The 15,881-nt window shown below is 38.4% G+C and overlaps 1 protein-coding gene across 1 annotated transcript; it reads right to left on the bottom strand.

Moving 5' to 3' along the window:
* Positions 1-477: 477 nt before the first annotated feature.
* LOC128029431 (olfactory receptor 52E8-like) lies at positions 478-2,186 on the bottom strand. Its single transcript, XM_052617215.1, has 2 exons — positions 2,171-2,186; positions 478-1,460 (listed from the first exon to the last, which is right to left on the bottom strand). Exon 2 carries the CDS (start codon positions 1,453-1,455, stop codon positions 478-480), a length of 978 nt encoding a protein of 325 aa, XP_052473175.1. The 5' UTR covers positions 1,456-1,460; positions 2,171-2,186.
* Between the last annotated feature and the right edge of the window lie 13,695 nt (positions 2,187-15,881).

Below are 15,881 nucleotides of genomic sequence, written 5' to 3' on the forward strand. Positions count from 1 at the left end.
TATGTGGCCTTTTATCCTTAAATTATTAAAACATAAAATCTCAAAATGCATATTATGAGTAAGGGATATACACCACTATTTATGGAATCACAAGGATTATTAGACCAGTTAATAATTAGACTAGTAGACTTAGACTAGTTTTCCAAATTAGTCATTTATTTATTTTATTCTGTAAGACTGGTCATAACATTTTAAGTCGGTTACATAATAATGTAGATGGGTCTAACTTGGGTGGGTCCACATCGAAACAAGATGTGAAAGATACAAAAATACATTCAATAATAAATAAAAGCATATCACGTCATGTTTCTTCTTATGCTTATACACTTACACACTTATAACTTATTGTATATAACCCAGTATATTTAATTAACCTATTCCTCACTTTTTTTTCTAAGTACTTTTGAGAATGTATTTTACTACAAATTTATTTGACATAATTTAATTAAATAATAAAGAATCATATAATAAATGTAGTTAGTTTGAAACACTCTCAATTTGTGTTGATCTCTTTTTAATGTATTTTCGAATTACCTCTTTGATTTCAGCTGTATTTAAAACATAAATAATAGGATGTAGCATCGGTGGAACAGCATATGCCAGTGATGTGCTGATGATTCTGGCATTAGGTGTAAGATAAATTACAAATGCAACCATGTATATGCAGATTATTGGTAGAAAAAAGGATCCCACTAACAACAGGTGAGAAACACAGGTCTTCAGAGCTTTTAAACGTCCTTCCCAAGTTGTTATTTTGCTTAAGGCAAGAAAAATACCCAGATATGACAGAACTATAATGAGAAATGGTGCTACCAAGTATAAAGCTGTGCAGAGTTTTGCCATGAAAACATTAATGCTAACATCATTGCATGCCAACCTAAACACTGGTCCATGATCACAATAATAACTTGGTATCATATTGGTTTTACAGAATGAAAGTCGTTTGATCAAAAACACCACAAAGGAAACCAGACAACCGTTAAATGCCCATAATACTAAAAACACTACAGACATTACAGTATTATTTACTATGGCATGATATCTTAATGGCAAACAAATTGCAATGAAGCGATCATATGCCAGAACTACAAGAGTGAAGCTCTGCATAGTACTAAAGAAGTGCACAAAAAACATGTTGGCCAAACAAGCATTGAAGGAGATGTACTGTGAATCAAAAACAAAAATCTTCATTATGTTTGGAATCAGTGCATTAGTTTCACTAAAGTCTGCCAGGGCCAAGTGAAACATAGCAAAGTACTTTGGACTGTGCAGGTTCTGGTCAACAACTATAATAAAGAGCACTACAGAGTTCCAAATTACAGCAATAATATAAAGGAAAAATAAGAAAATATAGTAATAAGTGCTGTATGGTACACCTGAAAGTCCAACGATGAAAAAATATTCAGGATGAACAATGGAGTTATTCTCAGAAAAACTTTCACTTACAGAATTCATCGCAGCTTTGGGATTGGCGTTTTCTCCAAGCTGAAAATTTAAATTACCACAAAGACATAATAAATGCATTTGTATAAATTCAAAGAATACACAGCATTGTCTATTAATAAACATATATAACATTTAATAAACCTACAAAGCCAGAATAAATAATGACTGTGGCTTTTTTTGTCTGTCAGCAAGTTTGAATTACTCTGTAAATATAAAGTCCTATTATCCTGTCCTACTGCACATTTAGTCTATTCACTGATATCAATGTAATTCATTTCAAATATATATTTTCTCAAAAATCTCCTGAGATCATTCTGACAAAACAATGATGTAACACCTGCACGTTATAATCAATTATCTGGACACTCCAGTAGCTCGGAGGGCCAGCTGGAACTGAGTCTTCGTCTGGACATCAGCCACATTTCAGTTTGATTGGTCAAAAATTGTAATAGGTAAAAAATAAAAATAAAAACAATGTTCTTCATGTAGTACAATCTAAGTGAACTAGTCTGGTTCAAATCCAAAAAATTATGAGATATGACCGAATAATACTCAGCCTTTAGGAGGCACTTAAAACAGTTCATATTCATTACAGTACTGTTCTAATAATATCTGGGGATACTGTTACAATCCAGGGGAAATTAACTGCTCACTGCAAAGTCTTGTTTAGCCAGTCTGACATTTCCGAGCGTTTTTCCCCGTGTTTGTTATTCCTGTGTTTGACTTTTGGACTGTGTATTCCGACTCTGCTTGTTTCTGGTTACGATTCTGGTTATCCTGGTTATCATTCCTGATCTCTGCCTGTCTGACCATTCTGTTTAATAAATGCTGCACATGGATCCGAATGCCTCTGACTCTCACTTCGTAACAGAAGACTTCGCCACACCAGGATCCAGCAGCCCGGTATCCCCTTGTCACTGAGGTATCAGTTCCAGTTTACAGATCAGCCTAACCATGGATCCGTTCGACCAGCAGTTAAACCTACGACAAGGAAATCAATCTATTGAGGACTATGTTCAACTATTCTGTGAGTTAGTGTATCAAGTTCCTTTAAATGATGATGCTTTTTTTAAGGACTTGTTTCAGTTTGGACTCAATGAACCTATTAAATCATGGTTACCTTGAGGGGAATTTAATGGCCGCCTAAGGGATCTCATAGAATATGTTCTTTTGTTGTGTGGCTCTTCGTTTACTGTGGGTGAGGCAGAGGACAGTGTTGAAACCCCAGAGCCACTACACAAGATGGCCGCCAGGCCAGCGCCGCTGCACAAGATGGCCACCAGCCCAGTGCTGCTGCACAAGATGGCCGCAGCCGCCGACTTTCCAGAGTCAAGTCAAGTCCCCGTCGACTTTCCAGAATCAAGTCAGGTCCCCGTCGACTTTCCAGAGTCAAGTCAGGTCCCCATTGATCAGGTCCCCATCGATTTCCCGGAGCTTAGTCAGGTCACCGTTGACCATCAGGAGTCAGGTCAGGTCACCGCTGACTGTCTAGAGTCAAATCAAGTCACCATTAACACCCATGAGTCAAGTAAAACCACAGTTAAACTTCATGAGCCAAGTCAAGTCACCAACGATCTTCATGAGCCAAGCCAAGTCACCAACGATCTTCATGAGCCAAGTCAAGTCACCGGTAACCTCCGTGAGTTAAGTCAAGTCACAGTTGATCTTCATGAGCCAAGTCAAGTCACCAATGATCTTCATGAGCCAAGTCAAGTCAAAAATGATCTTCATGAACCAAATCAAGTCACGATCATTAGCTGGAGTGCCCATGAACTTCAGTAGAGGTCACTCCACTCAGGAAGATTCCACCCATCAACCACTGGATGTCACCATATCATCACTTGGACACTAGCACTTCTCATACTGTTGCACCACACCCAAACTACATCTCCCATGAGTAACTGCATCACAATCACCTTGCCCCACCTGCACCTCATTCATCAGCCAATTTCCTTGCCAGACCTGCACCTCATTTACACACACATATAAGCACCACAATCACTCTCACTCACTGCAAAGTCTTGTTTAGCCAGTCTGACATTTCCGAGCATTATTCCCTGTTTTTGTTATTAGTGTGTTTGACCTTTTGGACTGTGTATTCCGACTCTGATTCTCTGCTGCCTGTCCGGATCTCTGCTTGTTTCTGGTTATGATTCTGGTTATCCCTGACACACCTGATGCCATTCCTGATCTCTGCCTGACCATTCTGTTTAATAAATGCTGCACATGGATCCAAACGCCTCTGACTCTCACTTCATAACAGTATCAATGGATATGAACTCTAACGCTTGAACTTTAATGTATTTGTTCTGATTTTCCCTTCATTACTATTTGATTTGATTTTGATAACCAGTGTGACATTTTATCATATAAAGCCCATCCTGAAGGTTACTGAAATAATTTTGATTCTTAAAATTACTTATCAGATGTAAACATTGGAAAACAGTAATAATAATAAAATAAATGTTTCCAAACTTTTAACTAGTACTTTACATTATTTAAATATATTTATTTGTGGGCCTTTCTGGTAAATAACTAAACAGTAACCTATATAAAGGATGGGAAATGGGAGGTATTCTTCCAGAATACAGATTATCATTTATTCATTCCCATGTCATCCAAGATGTTCATGCCTTTTTGTCTTCAGCCTCAAATAAATTGTTTAGAGGAAAACATTCCAGACCTTTTCTCGATATAATGGAATTAATACATCTAATCATTTCTACACTGCTACAACACAGCACAACATAAGAGTGCTTAATTATTCCCTCTAGACTGTAATAATTTTATCCTGAGATATGTAATATAATGAAACATTAATTTAATTCATTCATCAACTAATTGACCCAGGAAAGGCATTTTCGTAGTAAAATTTCGTAATTATATAATGCATATTCATATGTATTGCAGAATGTTGGTGCTGACCTTTATTATCAAAAATGATTAAATCATTAATGAATTGATACATTCTGCACTACTGTACAAAAAAGTTCTGTATTCGTTGTTAAACTTTCAGCAAGTGTGCATCATCTTTGGAAGAGAGTGTTTACGTTTCAGAATATCTCTGTTTTGTCAAACTTAAACTGTTGACTCACAACAGATGACTATTTACTTTATCTGTTGATACACAAAAGACCAAGTACAAACAGCTCCTACACCTGGGAAATATTGTCTCCCATCACCTTGAGTATTGTAGATCAAAACATCATTGAAAAGTTTTGTTTAGAAGTGCAATTGGCATGGCGTGGCGTGGCATGGCATGGCGTCTTCACAACATGACGGCGGCGATGGCATCAACAATAACGTTATGCCTTCTTCCTCTGCATGAACATTAATATAACACAGATGATTTAGTGGAAAATTAGTAGAATTGATTATATTGACTCAACATCTAAATATGAAGTACAGGTGCATCTCACAAATTAGAATGTCATGGAAAAGTTCATTTATTTCAGTAAGTCAACTCAAATTGTGAAACTTGTGTATGCACACAGACTGAAGTAGTTTAAGTCTTTGGCAGAGATGTATAAAGTACTAGAGGCCCAGACTTGAGTAAAACTACAAGTGCTCTATCAAAAAAGTGACTTGAGTAGAAGTTGAAGTGCTCTTTAAGTACCACACTTAAGTAGAAGTACTAAAGTTTTCAAAATTTTCTGTACTTAAGTATTGCAAGTAGTCTATTTTAAAATTTTCTACTCAAGTACTCAAAGTAAAGTACAAGTATTGTGTTATGTAGTTATTAAAGAAAGTAGTCAAAATTTTGAACATATTGTTTTTATTATTTCAAATTATTAACCTAATGGACAATCACAATTCCTTTGACTGTAACTTTTTGTAAACAAAAAACAGATTAAAGGGTTAGTTCGCCCAATTTGCAAAATTATGTCATTAATAACTTACCCTCATGTTGTTTCAAACCCATAAGACCTCCATTTATTTTCGGAACACAGTTTAAGATATTTTAGATTTAGTCCGAGAGCTCTCAGTCCATCCATTGAAGCTGTGTACACGGTATACCGGCCATGTCCAGAAAGGTAAGAAAAACATCATCAAAGTAGTCCATGTAACATCAGAGGGTCAGTTAGAAATTTTTTAAGCTTCGAAAATACATTTTGGTCCAAAAACAGCAAAAACTACGACTTTATTCAGCATTGTCTTCTCTTCCGCGTCTGTTGTAAGACAGTTCAAAATAAAGCAGTTTGTGGTAATCGGTTCGCGAACGAATCATTCGATGTAACCAGATCTTTTCGAAACAGTTCACCAAATCAAACTGAATCGTTTTAAACGGTTTGCATCTCCTATACGCATTAATCCACAAATGACTTAAGCTGTTAACTTGTTTAATGTGGCTGACACTCCCTCTGAGTTAAAACAAACCAATATCCCGGAGTAATTCATTTACTCAAACAGTACACTGACTGAACTGATGTGAAGAGAGAACCGAGCTGAGCCAGATAACGAACAACAGACTGACTGGTTCACGAGTTAAGAACCGTTTCTGTCAGACGTGTCCGATTCGAGAACCGAGGAGCTGATGATAATGCGCATGTGTGATTCAGCGTGAAGCAAACCAATACACAAAGTGTCCGAACCGAACTGATTCTTCTGGTTACTGATTCTGAACTGATTCTGTGCTAATGTTATGAGCCCAGGTAAACCGAAGGCTTACAGTCAATGCCAATGACGCCATTACGTCTAGCGCAAAAGAATTGGTGAACTGTTTTCTTCAACCGGTTTATTGAATCGAACTGTCAGAAAGAACTACTGGTGATCTGAAAACGAGTCATTATCTGGCTCGGCTCGGTGTTCATCTCTCTCTTCACAGCAGTTCAGTCAGCACGCGCAGTCTTCTTAATCGCTTGATTCACTCAATGATGTGCCAGCTTCATCAAACCTGCCATCTACAGTTCTGGCAGCGGTAATGTGGGTTTGTAATGGAATGATTCGTAACATTTTTATAATTGTAATGAGTAATGATGCAGCACATTAAAAAAATATCGGAGTAAAAGCATTAAACTCATCGAAAATATGTACTGAAGTAAAAGTGGAAGTAGGAGAAAAAAATAATACTCTAGTGAAGTACAATACCGCCTTATATTACTTAAGTACAGTAGTGAAGTAGTTCTACTTCGTTACTATACATCTCTGGTCTTTGTTTCTTTTAATTGTGATGATTTTGGCTCACATTTAACAAAACCCACCAATACACTATCTCAACAAATTAGTTCGAATCAACTAACTCATCAACTCAAAACACCTCGTGGTTTCCTGAGCCTTCAAAATGGTCTCTCATTTTTGTTCACTAAGTTAAACAATCATGCGGTAGGCTGCTGATCTGACAGTTGTCTAGAAGACAATCATTGACACCCTTCACAAGGAGGGTAAGCCACAAACATTCATTGCCAAAGAAACTGTCTGTTTCTCAGAGTGCTGTATCCAGGCATGTTAACAGAAACTTGATGGGATGTGAAAAGTGTGGAAGAAAAAGATGCACAACCAAACGAAAGAACTGCAGCCTTACAGTATGAGGACTGTCAAGCAAAATCAATTCAAGAATTTGAGTGAACTTCACAAGGAATGGACTGTGGCTGGGGGTCAAGGCATCAAGAGCCACCACACACTGATGTGTCAAGGAATTTTGCTACAGTTCCGTATTCCTCTAGTTAAGCCACTCCTGAATATCAGACAAAGTCAGAGGCGTCTTACCTGGGCTAAGGAGAAGAAGAAATGGACTGTTACCCAGTTGTCCAAAGTCCTCTTTTTAGATGAGAGTAAGTCTTGTATTTCGTTTGGAAACCAAGGTCCTAGAGTCTGGAGGAAGGGTAGAGAAGCTCATAGCCCAAGTTGCTTGAAGTCCAGTGTTTCTACTCAAGTTTCCACAGTCTGTGATGATTTGGAGTGCAATGTCATCTTTGTACAAATGTACAACCTTTGTATTTTTTGAAAACCAAAGTGACTGCAACCATTTACCAATAAATTTTGGAGCACTTAATGTTTCCTTCTGCTAACCAGCTTTTTGAAGATGCTGATTTCAGTTTCCAGTAGGATTTGGAACCTACCCACACTGTCAAAAGCAACAAAAGTTGGTTTAAATGACCATGTGTTTTACTGGCCAGTGAACTCATCAGACCTGAACCCTATAGAGAATCTATGGGCTATTGTCAAGAGGAAAATAAGAAACAAGAGACCAAAAAATGCAGATGAGCTGAAGGCCACTGTGAAATAAAGATGGGCTTCCATACCATCTCAGCAATATCACATCTGATCTCCTCCAAGCCATGCCAAATTGAGGCAGTAATTAAACCAAAAGGAACCCCTAACAAGTACTGAGTACATGTACAATACATTAACATACTTTACAGAAGGCCAACAATAAAACCCTCATTAAATGTGAGCCAAAATCATAACAATTAAAAGAACCAAAGACTTAAACTACTTCAGTCTGTGTGCATACACAAGTGTAGCAGAAATTACTCGAAACAGACAAATTAAAGAGTCGATCAGGGCTGTGGTTGAAACACGAGCCGAATTCCTCAGTAAGGCAACAGGAAGCCATAAAACATTCTGCGCCACAAGTCCCAAGCAAGATAACTAACCAACCAACGCTTTCACAGAACAGCTTTCAACATTAACACCACTAGAACAATTATTGACAATTTCACTAAGCTGGGTCAGATTCTGGGAGAGACTGTAAGTATAACAACAGCAAAACTACAAAAATCATGATTCATGATTAGCATATTAGATCAACAAATGGACACATGAGTCCAAAGTTTTCAAGATCAAGTTGTTGTGGCATCATTGAGGGTCCCTCTAAGCCTCTTGGCCCTATGCACTCATCAAGTGGTCAACCGATATATCGCCAAGGCCAAAATATTGGCCAATATTTTACATTTTCCAAATATCAGCATCGGCCGATACGTTTTTCTGCTTGGCCGATGTTATTTTGATGGCGATGAGAAAGGCAGCGCCTGGAATTAATTAATGTATACAAAAAAAGTATTATAAAAATTGCTTCTATATAATTAGTAAAAGAAAGACAAGCATTATACTTTTTTGTTTGCCATCAGCATTAAGCAAACATGCATTTATAACATTTAAACAAATCTTTGAATGGCCACCCTGTAGAAAAAAAAATGTCTAAGGTTAAATATGTAACCCTGGTTCCTCGAAGGAACGAGACACTGTGTCAAGAACGTTTGGGGAATGCCTCCAGCATAACGTCTGTGAATAACATGTGTAATCAGTCCAATGGATGGGCGAGATGTCTTAGGTGGGTGACGTAAAAAACCAGGAAGCATAAAAGCATGAGCAGCGAAGCCGGAAACCAGCCTCAAAGGATGAAGCAAGCGCTGGGCAGAGATGCTGGAATTGTGGCACTGCAACCAGTGTTAATTTTGACACAAAATTTTAATTTAGTTTTAGTCTTAGTCTTTTGACTATAATTCTTTTTAGTTTTAGTCAAGTTTTAGTCATCTGATTTGTTTTAATTTTAGTCTTATTTTAGTCGACTAAAATTGCTTGGTATTTTAGTCGACTAAAATTGCTTGGTATTTTAGTCGACTAAAATACGACTAAAATCAATAACAGATTTACTAGACAATTTTTTTACAGCTGGTATAGGAAACAAACTTAAACAAAATATATAAAACACAAATTCAACTTTATTTCAACACAACTGTGTCTTTATTTCGATTCAAAAGCTTTTATGCAGCAACAAACACTGTCATGATAATGTAAACAATAACTAGCTGCCAATTGACCATCAATAAAAGAAAAATAACGTTAGGTCCAGGACCTTAAAGCTTACAGCTGAGCTGAACAATAAGTGCATACATTTAAAGTAAATATTTAATAAGTTGGCAGCTAGGTGGATAAAAAAAAGTAACAAGATTTTATAAGGTATTCATTTGTCTAGCAATATTGTATGTTTTAAATACTACAATATTGCTAGATTTGTATGTATAATGATAGGATGTGAACATTCATGTTTCACATGACTAATATAGAAATATTTGTGATATTGTCAACAAGTAGAACATTATAAAATATACTAAACATTAGTATTAATCAAATGTATTTATCATGATATTACGTATTAGTATTGTGCTCGCATCTAATTTGAAGAAGGGGCTATTTTACAGTACTTTTCAGTTCGTAATATTTAATGCTACAACATCTATGCACTGCACTATTCCAATTTTGCTTAGTTCAATTAACAAAGAACATCGTTGTAAAATTACATTTGAGAAAATGTCCGGGTGGCTCGTCTGTAAATGTCTTTTCAAATTGGTTGTGTTCTTGCCACGAATGAGCGCTCTGCGTGCTTTACACTTTGTTTTGTTTTGTTCGTCGTCAAACGTGAAGTGAGCTGTGGACATTTTGTCGCTCTTTTAGACAGTAGGGACTTTAAGCAACAGCTGCGAATGGAACGGCTACAGCGATCGGAAGTTTGCCGTCACACCGCTGTAGCCAAGAACGTAAAAGTCACTAAGCAACGGTAAAACAGAACAGCGCAACGCAGCATTAATTCATTTATTGAGATCCAAAAAAATATATAATTTAAAAAAGCAAGAGAAGGATTGCTTTTGGCGTTAAATGACAATCTTTTGTCAGAAGAGGAGTTTTTAATATTGTATGATGTAAATAAGTCTAAAAACATAACATTTATTTACCTAACCTCTCACGTTGTAGCGACTCCGGCAAATCAGCTGTTCTCCCGTAGTAGACCGTTAAATTAGAACGTCACAAAGTAGCAGTTAAATTCGCGCAGGCGCAATACAACGCCAGAATGGCGTTGCCGTTCCACCAGAGGCTGTTGCTTAAAGTCCCTATCACCTCTTCGAATGCCGACTTCCCGGGAGCTCATAAAAACTGAAAACCTTCGCTTCACGTCTCAATAAGTCAGGCTCTGATTGGTTCTCTTCTCTCATGCAGTCTGTTCTATTTTGCCGGTTCTTTTGCTCATTCCTCGCATCTCTGCCGTCTGCTGATTTGATTTTCGTCACAGTCTATTTTCGTCTCGTCCTTTATTCGTTGACGATAATGTCAATCAATTTAGTCATAGTTTTAGTCTCCATCAGTGCCTTCTATTTTAGTTTTCGTTTCGTTTTCGTCGGCAAAAATATATTCGTGACGAAAATAATGACGAAAATATTTAGTCAACGAAATTAACACTGACTGCAACACAGCGTCTCCTTCCATCGAGGAACCAGGGTTCCCTTTCAGTCGGTCACTCTTGACGCCACATCGGTGACCAACTTAAAATCGCTTCGATAGACCAATCTACTTTGAGTGTAAACTAAATGAGACAATGCACATTGGCATGCAATTACTGCATACAGCTGTCGCTGATCACTGCGTATAAGAAGTATAAGAAGGCAGCAAGTGCAATGCATACCAGCTTTTTGCTTCGGAGCCGAGCATTAGTATGGTTCTGCTCAACTGTGTCTGCTGTGAACTACGAGTCCAGCACACTCTCGGAAGCTTCGTGTGCTGGCGAGATGATATGCCATGTCGAATGGCGGCCACTCATGTTGAATGGTGGCAACTCATGACCGCATCCCAGCCGGTGAGGGGTGTGTCCGTCTCTAGCATAACGTGGCGACAAGCACCAAGCCTTGAGACAACAACCAAGGTTTTCTCCACATGTCTAAGGCATGTAGGCACCGCTGCATGACCTTTAGCATGCGGGGTGGGTTTCCTCTCGGGTAGAACCTCTTGGTCTTGAGCCACCACAGTAGAGGTCTCATGTACAGCAGGCCAATAGTATTCACGTTGGACGCAGCTGCCATCACACCCAGCAATCTCCGAGATTGCTTGACGGTGAGTGAACGGCCTTCTCTCACTCTAGCGACTGCAGTGAGGATCGACTCGATCCGAGCAGATGAGATACGTGCCAGCATCGTGGTTGAATCCCACACCACGCTCAGATAAGTGGTTCTCTGTACTGGAGAAAGCACACTTTCCTTGGTGTTAAATCGAAACCTCAGCTCTTTTATGTGAGCGAGAATGACGCCTCGATGCCTAACGGTCATCTGCTCTGATTGAGCTAATATCAACCAATCGTCAATGTGGTTGAGTCATGAAAGTGTGGGGTGAGAGTGCAAGGCCAGAGAAAGATCCGTATTGGTAGGCCTTTGCCCCCAAAAGCAAACCTCAGGAAATTCTGATGAAGAAGGATGGAGATAAGTGCATCTTTTTGATAGATCATGACACACCAGTCCTCGGACTTGGCCTCTGCAAGCGTGCTGAACTTCAGTCCCCTGACTGAGCGGTTCAAAAAGCGCAGATCTAAAAAAGGACACATCCACCTCGATGGCCTCTATCCTCAGAGAGAGTCTAGTTCTATTCCATTTCCAGGGCCTACTTGCAGCCCACCAGAACTGGATTCTGTGGTCTCTCACTACACTGTGCAGGACCCACTGAGACACATCTGGCCAGTTTTCATGCAGCCAAATAATCTACTAAGGGAATAAGCCTCTCAAGTCTGATCTCTGGTGTCATCAGAGCAGTTAGCCTGGGAGCGCCACTCTGACTCTAGCATCTGCGGAGTACAAAAGTGACACCCCCAGCACGAGGGGTTGGAACACGGTTGGGACTGCTCCGCCAGCAGCCCCTGACCGCCTCAACCTCCTCAGAGGAAGAGAGGTGAACACGTGTTCTCACACAAGAAATTACATCCCAAGAGCCCCTGTTCATCTAACTTCACATAGTCAGATAAAATTTTATTCCTCAGAATTAAATGTAGTCAACAAATAGATGAGTCAACTCTGTCTGGTGTAGAAAAACTCACATAAAAACGAAACAATGTAATACATGCATTGCCTCGGCAGTGCGCATGTCTTTTTTCTCCTCAGAGAAAGATGAATGCTGCAGCGAGCTCTGCCTCAAAGGGCGAAAAAACTGCAGCTCAGCTAATATCGGATGGAATCTAAAGTGTGGTGTCGATGGACACTTTATTATCCCATGAGGCCACTGGAGACGATATATTAATTCAATGATATGTCACAACTAGGGATGGGACCATTACCGAGTTGACGATAAATCATGATAAACCTCCCCACGGTTAGTATTACCGTTTCATATTTTAATTACTATTAAAACCCTATTCGATTACTGCAATTTGAACAATTCATGATAAAAAAATACTGTCCCACATTTTTTTTATCTTGCTTTATGTTATTCCTAAGTTTTCTTAATCGCAATGCTGCTTTGTCAACAGAGGTTACGGGGAACCTATTCTAATTCAGCTGTTCAATGAGCCCCACCTAGTGTCAGAGAGTAGATTTAGCCAGTGTACAGATTTTCACTGGCCAAAAAAACAGACAGAATTTGCATATCTTGCTGTGATGTTTGACTGGTTGATGAAAAAGAAGCTAATGTGGATTCTACACATTTTAACAATTTGGATAAGTTATCTAGAATTATTTATAGAGCAGATAAAATACATATGATCATTTATTAATAATGTATAATTTTGACTTAACCTTTTTATTTACTTAACGGCTGAAATGTGAGGTTTTTCATTTTATGAAACTTTTTCAAAGCTTTATTTTAACATAGATTCTAATATATTATATTAGATAAACTGTTGTCAGTAATGTTGTCATTTAAAATCATCTGTGCATCACTGAATGTTATTGTTTTTAGTTTCGTTTATAATAGTTAGTTTTTGATTTTAAAAACTAAACTTGGTTAAAACAATTTCTGTCTGTACTTTCTGAAAATTTTCAGCACATTTGAACAATACCATGATAATACTGATAACCGTGATAATTTAGGTCACTATTGTCTCAGTTCATGAATGCACCGTCTCCTGCTCGTCTCTTGTTACGTCATGTTGATTGTTTCATATGGGTGTTACCCACATGAAACAGCTAATTCCACCTAGCCTACTTAATGCCCTGTCTTTCGTCTCTTGTTTGTCAGATTGTTGTTTGAGGTCCTCCGTGCTTCATGTCTGTCTTCCACCTGTTCTACTTCATCGTGTCTTTTTCCAGTTAGGTCAGCCTCACGTCATCATCACGTATTACCACCACCACCACCTCCACCAGCGCACTCAAACACCTCCTCACCTGTCTGTGCTGCCGTCGAGGTCCCTGCGTCACCCACCATCATCTCTTTACCATTACTCATCCAATTAATATGCAGTACTCGCATTTGCCTCCTGTCCTTAATCGCAGTCGTGAAAGAACGATCTGACCAACTATGGAGGCAGCGAGTAACCCGTCATCTGCCTTGGAGGAATTTCTCAGAGCCAGTGCTCGGAGGATGGACTTCCAGGAGAGGAATCTTAACGACACTGGTCGCGCGGTTCAGGCTTTGGTGGCGCAGGTGTCCGAGCTCACCCAACAACTACAGCTTCTACGAGTTCATACTGCACTGCTCACACCGTCGTTCCTCCCACACCACCGGAGATCCCCTCCCAGCCGGAACCACGTCCCCCATTCCGGAGTCATCACCCATAGTTCTCTAGCTTCTAAGTTCATCCTGTGGGGAAGAAAGACGGATTGCTGCGACCTTGCATTGATTAACGGGGACTGAACAACATCACGGTAAAGAATACTTATCTGCATGGATCCCGAGAAAGTTAAGGCTGTGGTAGAGTGGCCAAGTCCAGATTCCCATAAGGCCCTACAGAGGTTTCTGGGGTTCGCCAACTTCTACCGGCGTTTTATTCGTGTTTTATTCATTGTACCAGTGAATAACAGTGAATGGGCTACTATTATAGTACCTGTGCTAAAAAATGATGGCTCTATTCAAATTTGCGGTGCCTTTTAAGTGACAGTAAACATTGTACTGTCTCCTGACCAGTATACACTTCCCCTCAATGATGATCTGTTTGCTGGCTTAGTGCATGAGACCCCTGGGCTGAAAAGAAGTCCCACTCCAGCCCTGGTCTGGAGATATGGGCTTTTTACTTCTGCAAAGGACACACTTCTCAAGTTTTGACCAATGCCAAAGATGTGATTTCAAACGGAAAATGTTTCTTAATTTGGAAGCTGACTCATTTGCTGGATCAGAGTGGGCTGCCAGTTATGTGGCCTTTTATCCTTAAATTTTTTAAAACATAAAATCTCAAAATGCATGTTATGAGTAAGGGATATACACCACTATTTATGGAATCACAAGGATTATTAGACCAGTTAATAATTAGACTAGTAGACTTAGACTAGTTTTCCAAATTAGTCATGTATTTATTTTATTCTGTAAGACTGGTCATAACATTTTAAGGCGGTTACATAATAATGTAGATGGGTCTAACTTGGATGGGTCTACATCTAAACAAGATGTAATAGATACAAAAATACATTCAATAATAAATAAAAGCATATCACTTCATGTTTCTTCTTATGCTTATACACTTACACACTTATAACTTATTGTATATAACCCAGTATATTTAATTAACCTATTCCTTACTTTCTTTTAAAAGTACTTTTGAGAATGTGTTTTACTAAAAAAAAGTTTTCATAATTGAATTATTTAATAAAGAAACAGATATAATCAATGTAGTTAGTTTGAAAAACTCTCAATTTGTGTTGTGTTCTTTTTAAGGTATTTTCGAATTACATCTTTGATTTCAGCTGTATTTAAAACGTAAATAATAGGATTTAGCATCGGTGGAACAGCATATGCCAGTGATGTGCTGATGATTCTGGCATTAGGTGTGAGATAAATTACAAATGCAACCATGTATATGCAGATTATGGGTAGAAAAAAGGATCCCACTAACAACAGGTGAGAAATACAGGTCTTCAGAGCTTTTAAACGTCCTTCCCAAGTTGTTATTTTACTTAAGGCAAGAAAAATACCCAGAAGGAGATGAACTGTGAATCAAAAACAAAAATCTTCATTATTTTTGGAATCAGTGCATTAGTTTCACCAAAGTCAACCAGGGCCAAGTGAAACATACCAAAGTACTTTGGACTGTGCAGGTTCTGGTCAACAACTATAATAAAATACAAACAGCTCTGACACTTGGGAAAATATGGTCTCCCATCACCTTGAGTATTGTAGATCAAAACATCATTAAAAAGTTTTGTTTAGAAGGGCAATTGCTCTGTGACACTTTGTATTTTCTTAACTTGTTATGTCTTTGGCGTAATAGCTGCACTATAAAACTAGAGTAAGTCAGCATTACTGCATACAAAGATGTGTGGGTGTGCACATGCATTGGTGTTGACTTCCTCTGTTTTATCAACACTTATTCTCATTTTATTCAATTTGGCTTGAAATATTTAATCTCTTAAGATGTCCTGGAATTATTTTTTCTTTATAAATAGATCATCAAAATGTTATTTATGTAACATACTTGCTAAAAATGATTAGAATACACATCTACAGTCATGTTTTGTTTTTTGAAACAAATGTTTTGGTGTAACAGCTTTTTCTAGCAGCTGTTAAACAGGTCATATGATGTTGCTAAAAAG

This window comes from Carassius gibelio, chromosome A15 (assembly GCF_023724105.1).
Source record: "Carassius gibelio isolate Cgi1373 ecotype wild population from Czech Republic chromosome A15, carGib1.2-hapl.c, whole genome shotgun sequence".
Classification (NCBI taxonomy): domain Eukaryota; kingdom Metazoa; phylum Chordata; class Actinopteri; order Cypriniformes; family Cyprinidae; genus Carassius; species Carassius gibelio.

What these genes read in the sequence shown, in the direction of transcription:
- LOC128029431 (XM_052617215.1), bottom strand. Translation starts at nt 1,455, where the DNA reads ATGAATTCTGTAAGTGAAAGTTTTTCTGAGAATAACTCCATTGTTCAT.